Genomic DNA, 17,448 nt, shown 5'->3' with positions numbered 1-17,448 from the left:
AGGAAGTCAACATCTTCATCTACCCTCCTTTTTGAACAGGTCATGACTTAGGCTAAGGTTGGAAAATCAGAACTTGAGTTTTCACTGTAATTTGAATTTCCTCCCCCAGCCTCCTGGCAAGTTGTAGGAATACAGTTATTGCCCTACAGAAATTATAATTTTCCTAGTCTGGCATCCCATTCCTGGCAGTGATCTACAGCAGATGCTCCAGCAGAAGACAAAAACATTAGGAACCAAATGGCAACAAAATTATGTGCAGGAATGTCCTCATTCCCTGAGACACTTCTTCCACAGCAGGCTTGGGCAGTGGGAGAGCTCTCCAGCAGGAGAGAGAACACCTTTCTACAAGCCCATAGCAAGACACTCCAGGTATGGTGGTATGTACACCTGATTTCATGCTCCTTGTCTAGCCAGATGTGGACCTGCCTGATTTAAATGTGTTTGCATAGGTCGATCGTATCACTTCTGAGAGCACCGAGGCATTTAAGATATCGCCAATGTGCTAATGTTACTGCTCGGGTCTCGGGGGTTCCTTTGTGTGAAAGCTGCTCTGTTCAGAGGAAGCAGGAGCTGAAGGAGCCGCATGTTCCAGAAATGCAGCTTCCATACTGCGCTTGCGAGGGCACGGCTAAAGGTATCTCACAGCAATGGCTGCGGAACTTTGCACTCTGTGACACGGTAAAGATCTTTGAGTTCAGATCTGCTCCAGCCACGCATAGCCTCTCTGCTGATCTCCTGCCCAAATGGGGTTTCCAAAACTCCCCCGTGTCCTGGGCAGTTCTGCATCGTAACCACTCATGACCTCCAGCCGCTGCGGGGCCAGCCTGGGCTCAGGGCTCTGCACCGCTCTGCTAAAACCAACCGCCATGTGTTTATTTGGAAATTTTCCTGCTCTGTCTCAATAGCTATTTATCATGTTCCTTAATGCCACAGCTGTTTGGTTACGCCAGGTCATCTGCTTTTATTAGTCCTGTTCCCACCGCCCACTGAAACTCACACCAGACAGGAGATTATTATCCGTGGCCAAAAATAGCGCTCCTCTCATCCGCCTCTTCCAGTGATCCTGGAATCTTCAGTGGTTTTCTTCTTTTCTGATTTCCAGTTCTGCTGCCTACCTGCTGCCCGATGAAGGCTGGAGTGGCCGCCCTGGCAGCCGGCATCCTCGGTGGCACCGGCATCTTGCTCTTCCTCGTCGCTTTTGGGACAGACTACTGGCTTCTGGCGACGGAGTCCTGCGGGGTCTTTGAGCATGGGAATAGTACTCTGCAGACTGGGCAGGTAAACTCTGAAATCTTGTCTCCCTTTGCAAGAACTCACTTATTTAAGTAATTTTAAAAAAAGTTTTAAATCTGTGATAATATGCGTACTCATTGAGAGTGTCTTGCTGATGTCAAACATCAGCCTGAGCTAGTGTTAAAATCCAAACCAGCTTTTCCATGCTATCTAGCGTTCTGACTGGTGTAAGGTGTGTCTAGGAAATGTGAAGATAGCACCTCCGTAATCTGGCGGAGATGAACATTAGGGAATGAAAGGCAACAATGTAAGAATGAGATGTATTTTGTTGACAGCAGTCACCTCTAAACACAAAAACTATCTTCTGATATTTCCCATTAGAAGATTTCTTCTGTCATTTCTTCATTTTAAAATAGTTCATATTTTAAGGTGTAGGACTTGGCAACCATTGCCATCTGAGGTGATACGACTACAGCACAGGCAGGAAACAAAAGTGAGTATCAGAGGCAGAACAGAGCAGACAAGAGTTTCCACCCATCTCGCAAGAAGAGGCCTATGTATTTTCAAATTCGGATTTATATAGGATTTTAGTTAGCAGGAAATGTCATTTTCAAAGGACAATTTGTTATTTTAATGCTAACTGCTGGTGTCACTTGGTTATAGATCCTTTCAAAAGTTTGATTTTAGCTGCACTTGCTATTGTCTAACTCCTCCATGAAATAACAACCAGATCAGTTCCTTGAGCCTCCCACTCTTCAAAAATGTTTTTGTGCCGATCAATGTATGGTTTCAATTACAAAATGACAGGAAGATCCTTGTTGTGTGCAGACTTTTTGTTACTTCAAAGTTCAATCCAATTAAGTTTGATTTTTTTTTTCTGGTGTGGTGAGTCACACTGGGCAAGCATCATGATGCCAGCAAGAAACATTTTCTTTCATTTCAGAATCCCATAATCAAATGTAGGACACTGTTTGCTTGAGTCATGTTTCCAAATGACTTTATTGAAAAAAAAAAAATTATGATAGAAAAACTGCCTGGCAGAAGACACTGTCTTTGCTGTTTCAAGCAGTGCAGTAAAGCCCCGGAGATGGCAGAGCGCCACGGACAGAGGAGTGCCGCTCGGTCGGTGCGCTTGGGAAATGACAGTGTGAATTGTTTCAGATATCTGTTTGTGCTGTTGTCTTTTAAAGTGGAGAGACTAGAGACGCTGCACGGCATGTGTGAATAAGCACCTCAAATATTTGAGCTATACTCTTGGCCAGCTGTTAGTGTGCCTGTCGCTAAGGCAGAGGTGACTTCGGAAGTGCCAGGCAGAATTAGGAACTGCTCTTGCTCTTTCCTCTGAGCTGTTTTATTTCTATTTCAGACACTGTTTCTATTATTTCTATTTCAGTTACCCATTGTGTACAACAGGCTGTGTTTTTAGCTTCTCTTCCCTCTCTTAAACTGGCAAATCCTGTCCCTTACAGATAAGGATGGGCTCGAGCATCTGCCAAACAGCGATTAAATGTGCCATAGATGCCCTCAGTCAGCAGCCACCCGGCTGATGAAGCTTGAAGGCTGCATCCTACCGTTGCCATAGTTCACATTTTTTCCCCAAAGTGAAAGGAGATTCAGGTCAGAGCTCTGGAAGCAGTCATAATTTGATGCATAAAAACCCCAAGGGGAGGGCAGTTTCCTCTAGCACCTCCCCACGGAGTCCCACCTCCTTTTCCTACTTCACAGGGTCCAATCCTGTACGGAGTTTCTCTGTCCTCCACAAAATGTAATTTCATAGCAGTCACGTCTCCTTGACCAAACTGTATGTGATCAAGATAAAATTTATTTTGGCTATAGTTTTAATAATTTTTTTGGTAGATAGTTCACAACTCAACTTTGCGCATCCTCCCTTGTGGAAAGGCCTAAACCTTGTGCTCACGGGTCTGGCCTGGGGGCTGAGGTGGGCTCACAGAAAAGGGAAAATTGCCAACATCCCTGTTGTGGTCTATGAGAAGACTGGTGTGGTCCCTCGTACAAAAAAAAAAAGAGTAATTTCTGTCTCACTTAAGTTTAGCATAAATTCTACCAGGCTCAGCAGAGGGAGAGGAAGAAGGAAACTTTTGGGCTGGAGTTTGGAAGAGGCTCACTGGGAGTGTTCCAGTTGGGATGTCTTCTAGGGTTAAGCCAGATCTTGCACAGATCTTGCAGAGTAGCAAGGACATCTGAATGGTTGCGTTGGGTCACACCTAAACTTGCTTACCTGTTAATCAGCCTGCCTCCTACCATTTGCAACAGCAATAACATTTACATAAGGAAAGCGTTTAAGAAGTAGAAACCACCCAGAATGCTCTGCTCCCTGACGTGCCTGTCCAGTTCTGGCCATCAGTGGTTTAAAGATGTCAGGGAAAGAACTGTTTTGTGAAGGTCTGCAGGACAATTTGTTGTCAGAACATTTTGTAGCTGTGATACAACAAAAAATTAAGGATAGCAGCTGTGTCTGTGTTCCCCAGCTCCTCCAAAACCAACTCAAACACCAAATGAAACCCCCAACAGAAAATGAAAGCAACAATTGTCTAAGCAAAATAATTTCACTTTTCACCTTTCCACCATGATCATCCCTGTGTCAGCTTGGGCTTTCTTTCCTCCTCAGGCTGAAACACTGACTGAGGTCAGGAAGGAGATCCTCACTTTCCATCATGAGGGCTTCTTCTGGCGGTGCTGGTTCTTCGGCGAGGGCCACCCAGAGACCATCTGGACCTTCTGGTACAGTGAGTACAATGCCACCACAGCATTCTCTCACAGCTTGAATTGCAAACAAGCACAAGAAGGGCTCCCAGGGATGAGGAGACAGTTGCCTTTATTTAATTTTTTTTTTCATTCACATCATCTCTCTATCAAAAGCAAACTTGGCCCGCCCTTTCTGTGCTCTTTTTTTGGCTTCGATTTTGCTCTTGGAGGGTTGGTCATGGAAATGTAGGATCCTGTTGATGCCATTTGATATATCACCTACAAAGTGTTATGTAGAGGTGGTTTCCACCAGCAAGACCAGCTCTCTCTCCCATAACTCTTCATGTTTGTGTCCAACTAAGGTCGGCTAAATCTGAGCCTGTACCTTGGCTGACCACTGGCATTGCTATTCTGTCAGTGCTTCCAGCCACCGGGGTGCTGAGCGTTGCCAGCTCCCACCGATTTCAGCATGGGGAAGGCTGCACATGCACGTGTGTGGTCTCCCTGGGTGCTCAGGACCTCGAGCAGTGGGCAGTGGTGGACCATGGAGAGCTGTAACCACGTGTGTTTATGCTCTTAAGCACACAAGACCTTTATTTTAAGAACTTGCCTCTTTTCAAAGGTCATTGAAATTACAGGTGTGAATGAACACAGACGGATGCATTTTTTTTTTTTTCTGAAAGTGCATTCACTCTTCAAAATAAATTGAAGGAGAAAGAGAAACCTGTTCTGAGACACCAGTTGGTGCTGATTGATGGCGCACGTGCAGTGAAGCGTGGGGTCTTGGCCCAGTGAACCAGGTGCTCCCACCAGAAAGAGCAGAGGAGTGAGACCACCCCACAGCACCAGCCGGTAGCCGAGCCAGCAGCCAGCTCACCTGCGTTAATGCACGGTGGGTAATTAGAGGTCATCCTTTCCCTGGGATGCCACAACCCTAGAGAAGTACTGGGGATGAAAAAAAAAAAGAGATTTTAAATCAGTTCTGCAAAGGTTTTAAACACTGCAAAGGCCTTGACCTGCGCTCGCTGGTGCTTCGATCCGCTCAAGGATGCTCAGATGCCTGTGGAGCAGCGTGATCGCTGCGTAGGGCACTTGACTGCAGGTAATGCAGGTTCTCACAATAAATTTACTCTGCGCTGATTAAAATTTCAGATGACTTTGCTGTCTCCCGGTCCCTGACCTGCGTTTCCTGTAAAATCTTGCAGGGACAGTTACTGCCACCTTTCAACAGAACAATGTGAGATTTTTCACACAGGAATTTTTGATAAAAAAGGACAGGCTTGCAAGAGGAAGTTTGCTATCTAATTACATTATATGAAAATACATGATAGAATATAATGTTACCTGAAGTAAGATGACTCTGATAACTGGCAAATTTGTATTACTTCTTTAGGTATTTATTATAATAGGATTGATCATGGCAAATTAATTTGCTGCTCTCGTGGATGTAATAATTAATTCAATAGGTATTCCATAGTCAATTTAGCATGAACTAATGTCCACCTATTATAAAGTGTTCCTTTGAGCTGGGGAACATATTTAAATAAGTGGCCAACCATTAATTAATTCATTTAACATTCATTCTATTACCGTTAATCATGATAAGCCTCAGTGGTATTAATATTGATGGGGCACTTCCATTCTAATTGTACTTTCCCTTCTCACAAACTGGAGGTCTTGTGAGGTAGCTTGTTTGGGTACCTGAATGCCTTTGCCCCTTCCAGGCAGTCTGACATGTTTTCTGGAGGAAAACAGCGATGGGGATATTTACACTGATTTCAGTTGCTCTGGCTTTCATGATTTATGTCCACCTCAGACTCAGGTTATGAAGATGAGAAGACGTACGGGTAGCGGTCTCAAGATCCTGTTATATCTCCCCTCTCTCATAATTCTTCTTTTTCTTTTTTCTTTCTAGCCAGAATTTACTGTCTGTCTTTACTCCCCAGCCTTCTGCTTTCAGTGGGGGTTTTGTAGGTATTGCAGAATAGTATGTTGCCATCTTAATACTCTCACTGTGACTTTGCAGAAAAGCAAAGCAAACCGGGATTTATTTTTTTTTTTGTGTGTTCTTTTTCAGCCAGCCAAGCACACCCCAAGTTCTGCATGCATGGCTACCTCTTTCCCATGCCCATCGCTCTTGGACCTTTCCCCCACCCTACCTACGACACGACCGCAGGTGGGTTCCTTTCCTCCTCCCCCAGCAGCTCCTTTCCAAGCGCTGGGGCAGAGATTTACGACATGTGTCAGGGCTGCGGTTCTCCCGTTGTAAATGCATGTGGCCAAGCATGACCAAGACTTTTGCAAAGCTCCCTTACGAAACGGCCTTGCCTAGTTGACTGAGCTGAGCTGTGAGCACATCAGGACATTCTCCTACATCTTCTTTCTCCAGAGCCTGCTATGCCTGGCCATGAGCTGTGCACCCTCCCGCTGGGTGCTCGGCACCTATGAGCTAGGGAAGATGCTAAACCCACTCTCCCCCACCTCCTTGCTCACTGGGAGGAGCTGGAGGCAGAGGGCTTCAGCCCTGTGGCCAAATCCAGACCCCGCAGGCGAGCAAGGAAAATAATTTCTCCTGGGCTGTAGGCTTGTGGCAGCCCAGTGCTGACTCGTTTCCAGAGCCTGGCTTCCTGGGAGAGCTCTGGTGTTGATTTGTTGTAAGACAGGATAAACAAACACTGGAAAATCAGTTAAAGACCAAATTGTTAGAAGACCCACGTAAGTGACTGGCTTAGTTTTAATACAGCGAACATGACACAGTTGGAGAGCTCTCCTTTCAACTGGTTCCCTTTTTATTTATGTTTCTCTGTATTTTCCGAGTTCTTTAATGAATGAGCTGCTGTTAGGAATTTTAATTTGCTAAATTGGTGGCAGCAGCTAGAATTAATTCAATGATCTTTTTTGAAATGAATTGATTTCTTTAAATAGTGTGCATCACTCTGCGTTGCCTCTGGGGATCAGGGCAGGCGTACTGCACAAACAAACATCTTGACCTTTTCCTTAGCCTTTAGCAGTACCTTTTTTATTTATTTTTAATTTTTTATTTTATGAGGAATTAATTAAAAAAAACCCCAACATTTGTCAGTCGGAGCATGTGAGGGAGAGCAGCTAGTTTCTTTTGCTGTGCTGTGCAGGATTCCTGCCTCGGGGAGCATGCCGTAGTGTAAAATGGATACGAGGGACCTGTCAGTCGGAGGAGGAGGAGGAGCTCGTTGCAGGCTGTGTGCAGCAAATGTGTGGGTTCAGCGGTGGGATTTTTTCTGCTTAGGAGAGACATGACATCTAGTTTCTGAATGGTCTTGCTGATAAACATACTATTTTTTCCCTACCAAATAAAGGGCCCTGGAGGCATCTGTTCCTGCCTGTCAGCCCTTGCTATGAAACCCTCTCCAGCTGCCTCTCAGAAATGCCCGTTGGGTCCCAGGAAGGTGCTGGGGAACTCTGCCTGGAGGATCCTGGCACTCACCCAGCTATGATCCCTGGGGAGATGAGGATGTCTCAGCACCCACATTTAGGGCAGAGGGAGCACAGGGCTCTTTTGCTGCGCTGTCCCGGCTGCAAAGCCTTTGGACATCTACAGCGAGCAGATGCTTCCATCGTTAATGCTCATTTTATTTCAAATCAGTCTATCCTCATATGCAAATGATGACAAAACAGGAGGCCATCCAAGAAGAGGGGTTCTCCAGCTATTACCTGCTCCAGAGATAATTCTGCCTTATCTGCATCCTCTTAGGCTCCCTGAGAGAAACGGGTGACGGGAGGTTAAACATGAAAATGAATTCTGTGGTTTTGGAGAGTTCAAGATACTTATCTCTCCCTAAGTGGCTCTCCTGACAAAATGGTTTCAAATGAGCAAAACGCATCTTCTCTGTATCATTTTTCTTTCAAGTGTGAATCATTTCAGCATTACCAACTTGCTCGTGCTCAGCTTAAATCTCTAACTAGCACTTCTGAAAAACAAGGGGCAGAGTGAGATGCAGGGGTCTGGGGGGATCAGGTAATCGGAGGAGCAGGAGGCAGGTACCAGAGGGTCTCTGCCAGAAGACCACCACCTCTGGCCAAGGTTTATGGCAGTGACTGGAAGAGGCTTGGTTACTGGGAGGCTGAAGTCCGTGGGCTATGTCCCATCCCATGGGATGTGATGGACACAAGCTTGTTCAGCTCGGGCTGGTGTGGTTGCATGAAGTGACAGCAACCCCCCTGAACCCGGTGGATGAAGAGGCAGCTGTTCTCCTGCCCTGTTCTCTTACTTGGAGTCAAGTAAGGCCATTAATGGGGGAAATCATTAGCTCCCATTCTTCCCACTGTCCTGCTAACAAAAATCACCTTTATTTTAAATCAGGAAACTGGCACCTTCCCTAAGTGTTAATTAAAATGGAACAAAGATGTGGTCTGATTCCATCTCTCCAAATTTTGCTATTTTCTTTCCTTTCTTGCCAAGCTTTTCCACCCCCCACGGGCACAGCTAAGCACAGTGTCCTTTACTCCCACCCCCCTTTGTGGCACGCTTCCCTGGCAAACCCTTCCAACCACTTGTACTCATTCCAACCCCATTCTGTAGGGCATGACATTCAACCTGAACTTGCATGGCTCCAGGCGCGTTGCACCCGTGCTGCGGCAGGCAGTTAGCAAAGCGGGTGCTCCAGCTCTGCCTAACACAAGCAGTGTTACAGGTTATTGCTTTTGCTGTTGCTGGTGCAGGAGTTAAGCACGGACTGAAGAAAACCGCTTTTGCTCTTCTTTCCCCTGACTTTGCTCTTTTTGACCTCCCAGTGTACAGAGGCTTCTGGACGGCGTTCATCATGCTGGCCGTCGCCGCCGGGCTGGTGGGAGGGCTGCTGCTGGTGTGCGGCGTGCCCTTCGTCAGCCCCCGGTCCTACAAAGTGGGAGGCGGATTCCTGCTCACCTCGGGTAAGCTCTGAGCTGGGTAGCAGGATGTAACCGGGCAGGAACGCAGCAGCCGCGCTCTGCCTCGCGGTGCCGGGGAAGGGGAGGCAGCCAGGGGGGAGGCGCAGCGGGGGGAGGCGAGGGCTCTGGTGCACTGGGTTGGAGTAAATGACGGGAGCTGCACTGACTTGGAGTAAATGATTTCCCTCTTCCCCTGCTGGAATTAAACTTCTGTGCTTAGTCAAGCCTTAGCGAGATAGTCCTTAGTCCTAGGAAGGCTGGAGTCTGCAAAAACTGCTTCCCCCTCCCGCCCCGTTCTATGCAACCCAGAGGAACAGAACATTTATTTATTTACTACTTTTATTTTAGTAAACTCTGTAGCTGCATTTTTTAATTTACTACTTTTATTTTAGTAAATTCTGTAGCTGTGTTGTTTTTTTATTTACTACTTTTATTTTAGTAAAGTCTGTAGCTGCGTTAACCCTGGGCAGCAATCAGCCACGCTCTGTTCCCCTAAGTCAGCCTCTGGATTTGGGCTCTCCTGTCTCTGCTGTTAACATCTGGCAGCGCTGGAAACCCACTGAGTGATGAAAGGCGTACCCAGCGACGCAAAATGGGAGGGCTGCCTTAATAAAACCTGAAAAGATAAAGCAGTGGCACAGCAGGAAAATGAATTAAAAATAGACATTTATTCATTATTCCCTCTGCCATTACAAATTATTCCACTGAATTATCACTTGGGCTTTTTCCTTCTCTGTATTTGAGAAGGAATAACTGGCTTAACTAGTAGAAATACTTGATTTATAGTAGTGGCTCTAACTCACGCAAAAGCTTTTTTGCGACGCAGGCAGCTGAAGGCTGGCGCTCAGCTGGGCCATGCCAAGTGAGGAACTTCGTAATGAAGTCAGGCCTTTCTCAGAACACCCGCTGCTTAATTAGGGGTCCTGCACCAGGTCCTGCTTCCTCATACACAGCAGGAATCAAACGTGAGCCAGTATCTTTGCTTCCAGTTTGGTCTTTAGGCGTGCCCAGGTTTTGGGGGGCTGCAGGCATCCATGAAAGTGTTTAATAAGAAAGGTCTCAACATTGCCCTTGGAAGAGCTCCACCTAAACTTCCAGTCTCACTGTGCCCTGCTATTACTATCTTTTACTCTTTCCCCCCATCATTTAGCTCCCTATCCATTTTATAGCTCCTTTCCTAATTTCTGTCTCCTCCAGATGTACTGATAATTAACCATGTGACGCCAGCTGAGCTGCTTGTTAAAACAAAACTAGATGACATCTATCTATTTGTCTAAAAACTCTGGAAGGCACTAAATCAATTTGGCCCTACCTGCCTCTGCTAATTTGCTTTGCATTTTGTCCAATTTTCCATTTGCCTCCAGGTCTTCAGTTATTGAAGTGAGGGCAGCAAGCCTGCGGGTATCTGCTTATCTCTCTCTTATATAGTTTAATAAAGGCTTGGTTGGGCTTAATTTTTCTAAGGGCAAATTTCACATGGTTTTATACACACGGATTTCATTTGGGAATGCAAGATGTCTAGCTATGAGGTCTCCAGCAGGTACCAACGCCTTCTGCTGAGTAGTGTTGACCACCCGACACATGTGTGTATTAAACCCATCTCTTCTCATGAGACTAGGGCCAAATATTTGAGTCCTCTCAGATGTGACACCCTGCCTACCTCAGTTAAAGGCTTACCCCTTCAAAATACTCAGCTTTCAGCCCAGATGGAAAAATTGAGATCAGTCACCTTCTGACAGTGGCTAGAGAAGTGAAATATCCCACAGAAAAGGGTGTTGAGTAATAGTGAATCACTGTATTCTTCCTTTTTTCAAATTGTTTTTGCACTTCTTGATTAAAAAGCTGGGGCATAGAATGTGACGCTTTTTAGAAGATCTGATTATCCATCATATCTCTTGGCATTAGACAAAGATGCTGCTGTTTAAACTGAAGTTTGTATTAATGCAATTTCAATCTGAACAGCAATCATTGTTATTAACTGCCATTAGGAGGAATGAGTTCAGCTGGAAGAGACTTCCTGCTGCATTTTCAGTCTCAGTGAGAGTTAGGAGAATGCAATATTATTTCAGCAAAGTTTCAGCTGACCCTTATTTTTCAGTGTGTGTGTGTGGTGTGTGTATCCCGAACTCAGACCTCTGGATCCTGCTTGGATTCCTGATGGATTTGGGATGCATCCCTCCATAGTTATTTTTCTCGGTATCCCTTCTAAAAATATTTTGCATAATTGCGCTAAGCAGTAGGAACAATAGATTTAACACAGCTTCAACTCCCTAGCCATCCCTTTCCTTCGGATAGCGGAGAGACGACGCAGGAGAAAGCGCGTCTTGTCTTCTAATCATGGCCTGTGGGTCAGTGTTAATTAACCTCCCTCGCAGAAATGATCTCTCCTTGAGGAAGTGTGAAAATGCTGGCAATTTGTAGAGTGGGAACATGGTCTGGCAGTTGGATGGTGAGATGGGGCACCATGGCTGCAAGATGTCCCAGCCTCTCAGGGCATCCTTTATATGCAACTTTATTCCATCCATGAGCCCCCTCTGTCCCTTTTGGTAGCAGCCCACGCTGGGGCCATTAAATCACAGCTGTGGCTGATCACTGCAGAACGATGCACCACTTGCCACTGAAAGGCTCTGAAGATGTTACTGGTGCAAATGCGCTCCTAGTTGCATTTTATGGGTAACCAGCCTGACATGATCTTGAGGAGTTAGTGTGCCCCTCTGTCGCCGGGGTGGTGGTGGTGGAATTCAGCACCTAAGGGTGAGGATTGTTATTGCTCAATTAGATCCCTTTGGGTTTCCTCTCGGAGATGCCTTTTAGTTACTGTACTTTCAAGAGGACAAATCTGACTGTCTGCCAGCTACCACAACATGCTCGGTGGGGGGTGTTTCTGAGAGCGCTTTCACAGGATCAGAGCCATCCCCCTTGATTTCCTCTGCTGGGCAACTCGGGGAATACAGCCAGAGCCCATCTGACATTTGCTGCTGCTTGCCTTTGCACGTCTACTGCCCCAGCTGAGCTGCTATCCTTGCCAGCCTGCTCCCCAAAGCCCCCGAACGGCATGAGCAAAGAGCCAGCCTGCTGCTTTCCTTCTAACGTTTGCCATCCCAGACTTAGCTCCAGCGCTTGCAAGGGGGAGGCAGATACTGCCCGGTGACTAATTGTCCCCTTGTTTCAACAGTCAGATGACGATATGATTAATTATCACTACAATGTCACCAAGAGGGCCGGGTGAACACTGCACTGGAAATGTTTGAATTGCTGAGACAACTTTGCTGGTGCTCCTTGGTTTTCTGTGTGTGTGTTCCTCTGTTTTCTTTTCTTTTGGACATTTTTAGAGACCAGGCTTAGAAGTGAGCACACACTTCTTCCAGACCTAGGGCAATCATTGAGCTTGCTGTGCTGCCCTAATACTTCTGGACCAGCTGCGTAGGCTTAAGTGAAAAAAGGATTTTTCCATCCCATCGTAATGAACAGAGGCAAAGAGGAAAGGGAGAGAAAGAAACAGATCACTTGGCTAATTTTTCAGTAGTAGAAACCACAGGGATGTTGAGAGGAGTGTGGGGATGGTCTGCTGTGACGAGGTCTTTGCTTACGCTTACCCAAACCCAACACCCATCCTGCATCTCAGACATGTGGGTCGATGCTGGGCTCATTTCTCGGGCAAAAAAGTAGATTATGTTCAGTTTTTCCTTTTGTTGCCCAAGGCAGGAAGAAATCTGGCTCTGTACATGAAAAACCATTGGGGGCTGGCAGGAAGCAAAGCTGTCTTTCCACTGTGGCTGAAACTAACCCCCCAACCAGAAGGGGGTCGTAGAGTGAGATCTGTTCAAAAGATGAAAAATCCAAAATAAAATAGCATTTTAAAAGAAAACCACCAAATATTTACTTTGGTAATATGGGAGTGGAATATGGAGATGTTCTCATTATGAAGAGTCCATTAATGTCTAAAAATGTGACAATTTTTAGGCAGTTTCATGAATACTTGTGATTGTTCCAAATAAGCGTTTTTTTGCTGAACAGTTTTCAGTGAGCTGCTTTTTCTGCACTTCCACCGTCCTTCTCCGGCTGCACCTGCCCTTTTGATTTTCTTTTCTCGCCGAGGAGATGGTGTAAATCCCAGGGACTCCTTGCCACTCAGCTGTAATTATTCCAGGGAAGGCGGCTGCTTACTTTACATTTTCTTGTCATTTTCCCAGAGTGTGAAAATGTTCTTAATTTAGATGCCACGGCCGAGCCATCACCTCCAGTACCTGTTTAATAATAAATCTGTCCATACTGAGACCTGGTGCTTCTCCTGGGGCGAGGAGAGGGACCGATTCCCCATCCTTAGCTCCTGGCGAGCTCAGGGATGGTGCCACCCGCTCACGAGGCTTCCCTGCACCCTCCTCAGGAAGAACTGGTAGGTTTTAATCCGATTTCTTCAACCAATGAGGCTTATGCCATCTAAATTGTTCCTGGGACAGTGCAATGCAATCCCCCGCAGCTGGGTTAAAGAAAAGTATGAGAATTCAAAAGTACGAGAATTCAAAAGTACGCTGCCCTACCCGTGTCCTCTGTCCCGTTGGGGCTATGGTTTTATTTGCGTCTCTTACGGTAGGTATTATAAGTTAATGAAATAGAAATTGCTCTTTAAAAGAGCACTTTCCAAGGTTCAGTTGCTATCTAATTAATTTAATTTTAAATTACATCAGTAATAAAGACTTAATTGCCTTCTTATCAATATATTGTATTTTGTAAAGGACATGTGACTATTTAAACCTGCAATCGTTTTCTTATAGTAGAATAATTGGTATTTTAAGCATACAACTATCATATTAAGTGTAAAATATTTATTTGTGCACTTAATTTCAAGTGGTATCAAAATCTCAATGAACATGCAAATGTTACAACAGCTGTTATTTAACTCCTAGCCTGCCTTCCCAGCAAACATAAGGACTCTCCCATGTAAGGAAGAATGGCTGGAAATAGCAGCGTATGGTGATGTAAATTATATTCATATGGTTACACCAATTTTTGATTATTAAGATTCAATCTGCAGTCTTGGGGTATAGGAGGCAGTATAATAGACATGACAGCTTGGGAGGGGTAGCTCCAACTTTTGTATAACACGTAGGAAGGACTTTGAACCCTCTATACGTTCACATAAGTTTGTAGCAGCAGATGTGCTTATATCCATTATAAGCAGAAACACAGTGAAACACTGACATGTTTAACACATATCAATGTCAAGCTTTACCTGCTTCCTTTGCTTAGCATGGGAGTTGGATTTTGTAGTGTATAAGCTGCCAGGAAGAATAATTAAATACAGTACAAGCTACCTTTGATTTAAAAATTGCAAGGGGAGAAATTAAATCCAGCAGAAGCCACAGCACATCCACAGAACTGTGCGGTAACTTGTCAAGTACATTAATTTTGAACTGTTCACTTCTACTATAAAAATATTAGAATCTGTGATTTATTTCTTTCATATATGTGTGTGTATGTGCATATATCTATATGTTATACAGCACCACTTAAAAATAGCAAGCTTCCAATCTAAATGAGTCTATGATTCTATGATATAGCAAGAGCAGATATTACTGGTTTCAGATCTGCCAGCACACCATCACTGTTCAGTTTTAATATATGTTGACTTTAACATGCACTATATATATTCTTTAATGTGACACGGTAAAGAAGATTGGGGCCACTCTAGTTTTTGTCATCTGCTTCATACGGGGGAGCTAGACCTGCAGCCTCTGACCACCATCACTTTGAATCGCAAGGAAAGGAGGTTCCTATTAAGGCACCAAAGCCCCCAGAGCTGCTGGGGGCTGCGGCAGGGCCGGGGGATGCCTGTTCCCCACGTGCTTTTCAGATGTGACCGAGCTCTTCCTGCAAACGCTGACCTTCGACGGGTATGCGTCTGGAAATACAAGATCACGAGGTCTCATGGGAGATCTGCTATTTGGGTCACAGCCATCCTGCAAGGCTTGGGAGCTCCGAGGTGAGCGGACCCTCGCTGAGCAAGATGCTGACCTTGCACTTACTGCTCAGGCTTGAGTGTGGCCTCAGCCCTCCTCCCACCTGGCTCCAGGGGAGGGCAAAGGAGGTCTCACTTGCTGATAATAGACTTTCTAGCCTCATGGTATAAGCTGTTTATTATTCTTTTTATTATTCTGTTATTTAGTAGCCCGTTTGAGATTAATATCTCATGGCTACATGCCTTTTCCACTCTGTTATGTGTTATTTCTCTGCAAAATAGGATCGTCTATACTCCTCACCATGAGTGTTAATACTTGGTTGCAGAGCTCAGTTTAAGGAAGGGGGGCACCAGGTGTGAAGGGGAACGGCCACAAGCTGCAGCGCCTGGGTGGGCTCTGCTCGTGCTGCTGCTGGGGGTAGGTGGCCCCACAGCAGCTAACGCTCGCCGTCAGCAGGACGGAGCCCCCTGCCTTTGCCTTTCTGCTGGGAATCGGATCTGACACTACTTGGAAGGGCAGATATAAAGAAGGAAAAAGAAAGTTAGTGTCTTGTCTCACACCTCAGACAAATTCAAAAAGGCGACCCAACCGCTCTGTAAGAGCGGAGCACGGCGCTCGCCCCCCACGGGTCCCCACCATGCCCATCAGCCTGGCCTGGCGCGTTCTTCATGGCTGTCCTGGCTGGAACGGAGCTCTCGGTAGCGCCGGCGGGTAAAGCACGAGGCGCCGGGGCTGGTCGTGGTGCTGTGGGGCTCTCCCGTGGCACGCGGGCTTAGCTTGCACAGGAACCTGCAGAGCAACGTCACAAATTATTATTCTGCAACACTAAGCTTTGATGCAAAGGACCCGCAAGAATAAATGAGAAAAGTTCACAACAGATTTCCAATTTTATTTCTGTGTTTCACATGCAGAGAAAAACTCACCTTTGTCTCTCTTTCCAGGAGGTTTATTTCTCCTGCTCATATTTCTCTTCGTGATGTGGAAGGAGTTTGTCGCTGATTTTCAGAAGTACATCCTTCTGGAGAGGAGTGAGAAGTGCATGGATGACGTACCCGTGCACGTGTACTACGGGTGGTCCTTCATGTTTGCCGCAGCGGGGGTACCCCTCGTTTTGCTGTCTGGACTCCTCTTCTACCTGGTCGGCAGAGACATTCTGAAGTCCCTGGAGTAAGACAAGTTTGGGGAAGGCCTCTGAGAAAATTGGTAATGCTCCTTTTGATGAAATATACACAAGTTTTGAGGACTAGATGATTGTTGTAGCTATAATCATCAGCATAGGTGCGTGATTACACCCTTACATGGAGGCAGGGATGGAGCAGTGAGCATCCAACCTCTCAGTCCAAAACCAGCCCCAGATGAGCATCCAGCTTCAGCATTTTTATACTTTGGAGAAATTTAGACATGTGTATGGGTTTTGCATCGGCTTTCTCTGCAGCCCATGGAAGAGCCTTCGCTGCAAACAGTCAAAACCCCTGAGTTTTATGGCATTCCCAGCATCTTTGTTTCTTGTAAAAGGTAATCAAATCTGGCTGTGACAGTGTACGCTGTAATGTCTATTTCTGAAAAGCAATTAAGGATGATTTTTTTTTTTTTAGCTGACTCTAATTGACGTCAAAGGACAACCATTTTAATGGGATGTCAGGAAACATGAGAAATTTTTTTCTTTTTTTTTGTAAAAAGCCCTGATTCTGAAAATACAAGTGTACCTGGACCTAACCTAACTTTCAATAAGTGAATAAACCAGTTTCCGTGGCATGAAACATAGTATGAATTAATTAGTATTTCTTTACAGCACCACATTACTTTGCATTTACTATTTCCCCTGGACACAGCGTTGTGGGGACTCTCAACCCCAAACCTGAAAGCTGGTCAGGGCTGGGGGAAAGGGGTGGGAACAATTGCCCTGTTATTTTTATTTTGTTTGTTATAATAGACCCTGTCAGCCAGCTCAGTGAAGGACCTTCTTCTGTTCTCTAGACAGAGCACAAAAGTCAGCTCCAAAAAGACAAATGATATACCATTTGGGTATTTTTAACTTCTTGCACTTGCCGAGGTATACCTCGCCCGACAGATAGCAGTGGTCCTGCGCATGCATGCCAGGTCTACCTACAGCTACTGCGGTGACGGAGGTGAATATGCAGAGGTTCGTAAAGACACTTGAGAAATGACAAAGATTTGACCTTGTCATGTTTTTTGGGTCAGATCGTGATGCTTTGAAGTAGTTTGTTAGGCCCTTGCTTGCTCAACTCATTTACGTAGATTTTAAATCAAACTTCCTAAAAATGCATGCTGTTCTCATGAATGTCAGAGTTTGTGCTAAACATACATCTTCCAAGCTTTATATCATGCTATTTGACTCGGTATAGTTAATTAATAATGTAATGTAAATCTCTTCTAGAAAGCAGTGAAGATTGTTGGCAGTATAAAAATGTTTGTTAATGCTCTTTCTAAAATATTATTCAAGCCTGGCATTTCTTTCCTTTTGGAGCAAGTTCTAATTATTCTTTTACAAGATCCATGGAATACATAGAGTGAGAAATTGTAATTCCCACATGTAAAGATTAGTTCTTTTATATGAATACCAGGCTTGGTCTACAGTTCTTAAGAAAATTCACACTATTTCTCCTTAATAGAAATTTTGTTT

The 17,448-nt window shown here is 45.3% G+C and overlaps 1 protein-coding gene across 1 annotated transcript; it reads left to right on the top strand.

Annotated features, from left to right (window-relative positions):
• The first annotated feature begins 1,097 nt into the window (after positions 1-1,097).
• On the top strand, positions 1,098-16,520 carry LOC121097670 (transmembrane protein 182-like). The gene is made up of 5 exons (XM_040614851.1): positions 1,098-1,278; positions 3,863-3,980; positions 6,017-6,115; positions 8,710-8,847; positions 15,746-16,520. The coding sequence occupies exons 1-5, from the start codon at positions 1,126-1,128 to the stop codon at positions 15,973-15,975; spliced, it is 738 nt and encodes a 245-aa protein (XP_040470785.1). The 5' UTR covers positions 1,098-1,125; the 3' UTR covers positions 15,976-16,520.
• The last annotated feature ends 928 nt before the right edge of the window (positions 16,521-17,448 follow it).

This window comes from Falco naumanni, chromosome 14, assembly GCF_017639655.2.
Source record: "Falco naumanni isolate bFalNau1 chromosome 14, bFalNau1.pat, whole genome shotgun sequence".
NCBI classification, from domain to species: domain Eukaryota; kingdom Metazoa; phylum Chordata; class Aves; order Falconiformes; family Falconidae; genus Falco; species Falco naumanni.
This window is presented reverse-complemented; position numbering and strand designations above follow the sequence as displayed.

Coding starts and splice junctions, on each gene's coding strand:
- LOC121097670 (XM_040614851.1), top strand. CDS start 1,126: ATGAAGGCTGGAGTGGCCGCCCTGGCAGCCGGCATCCTCGGTGGCACC. Junction 3,981..6,016: donor CATCTGGACCTTCTGGTACA/GTGAGTACAATG, acceptor GTTCTTTTTCAG/CCAGCCAAGCACACCCCAAG. Junction 8,848..15,745: donor CGGATTCCTGCTCACCTCGG/GTAAGCTCTGAG, acceptor CTCTCTTTCCAG/GAGGTTTATTTCTCCTGCTC.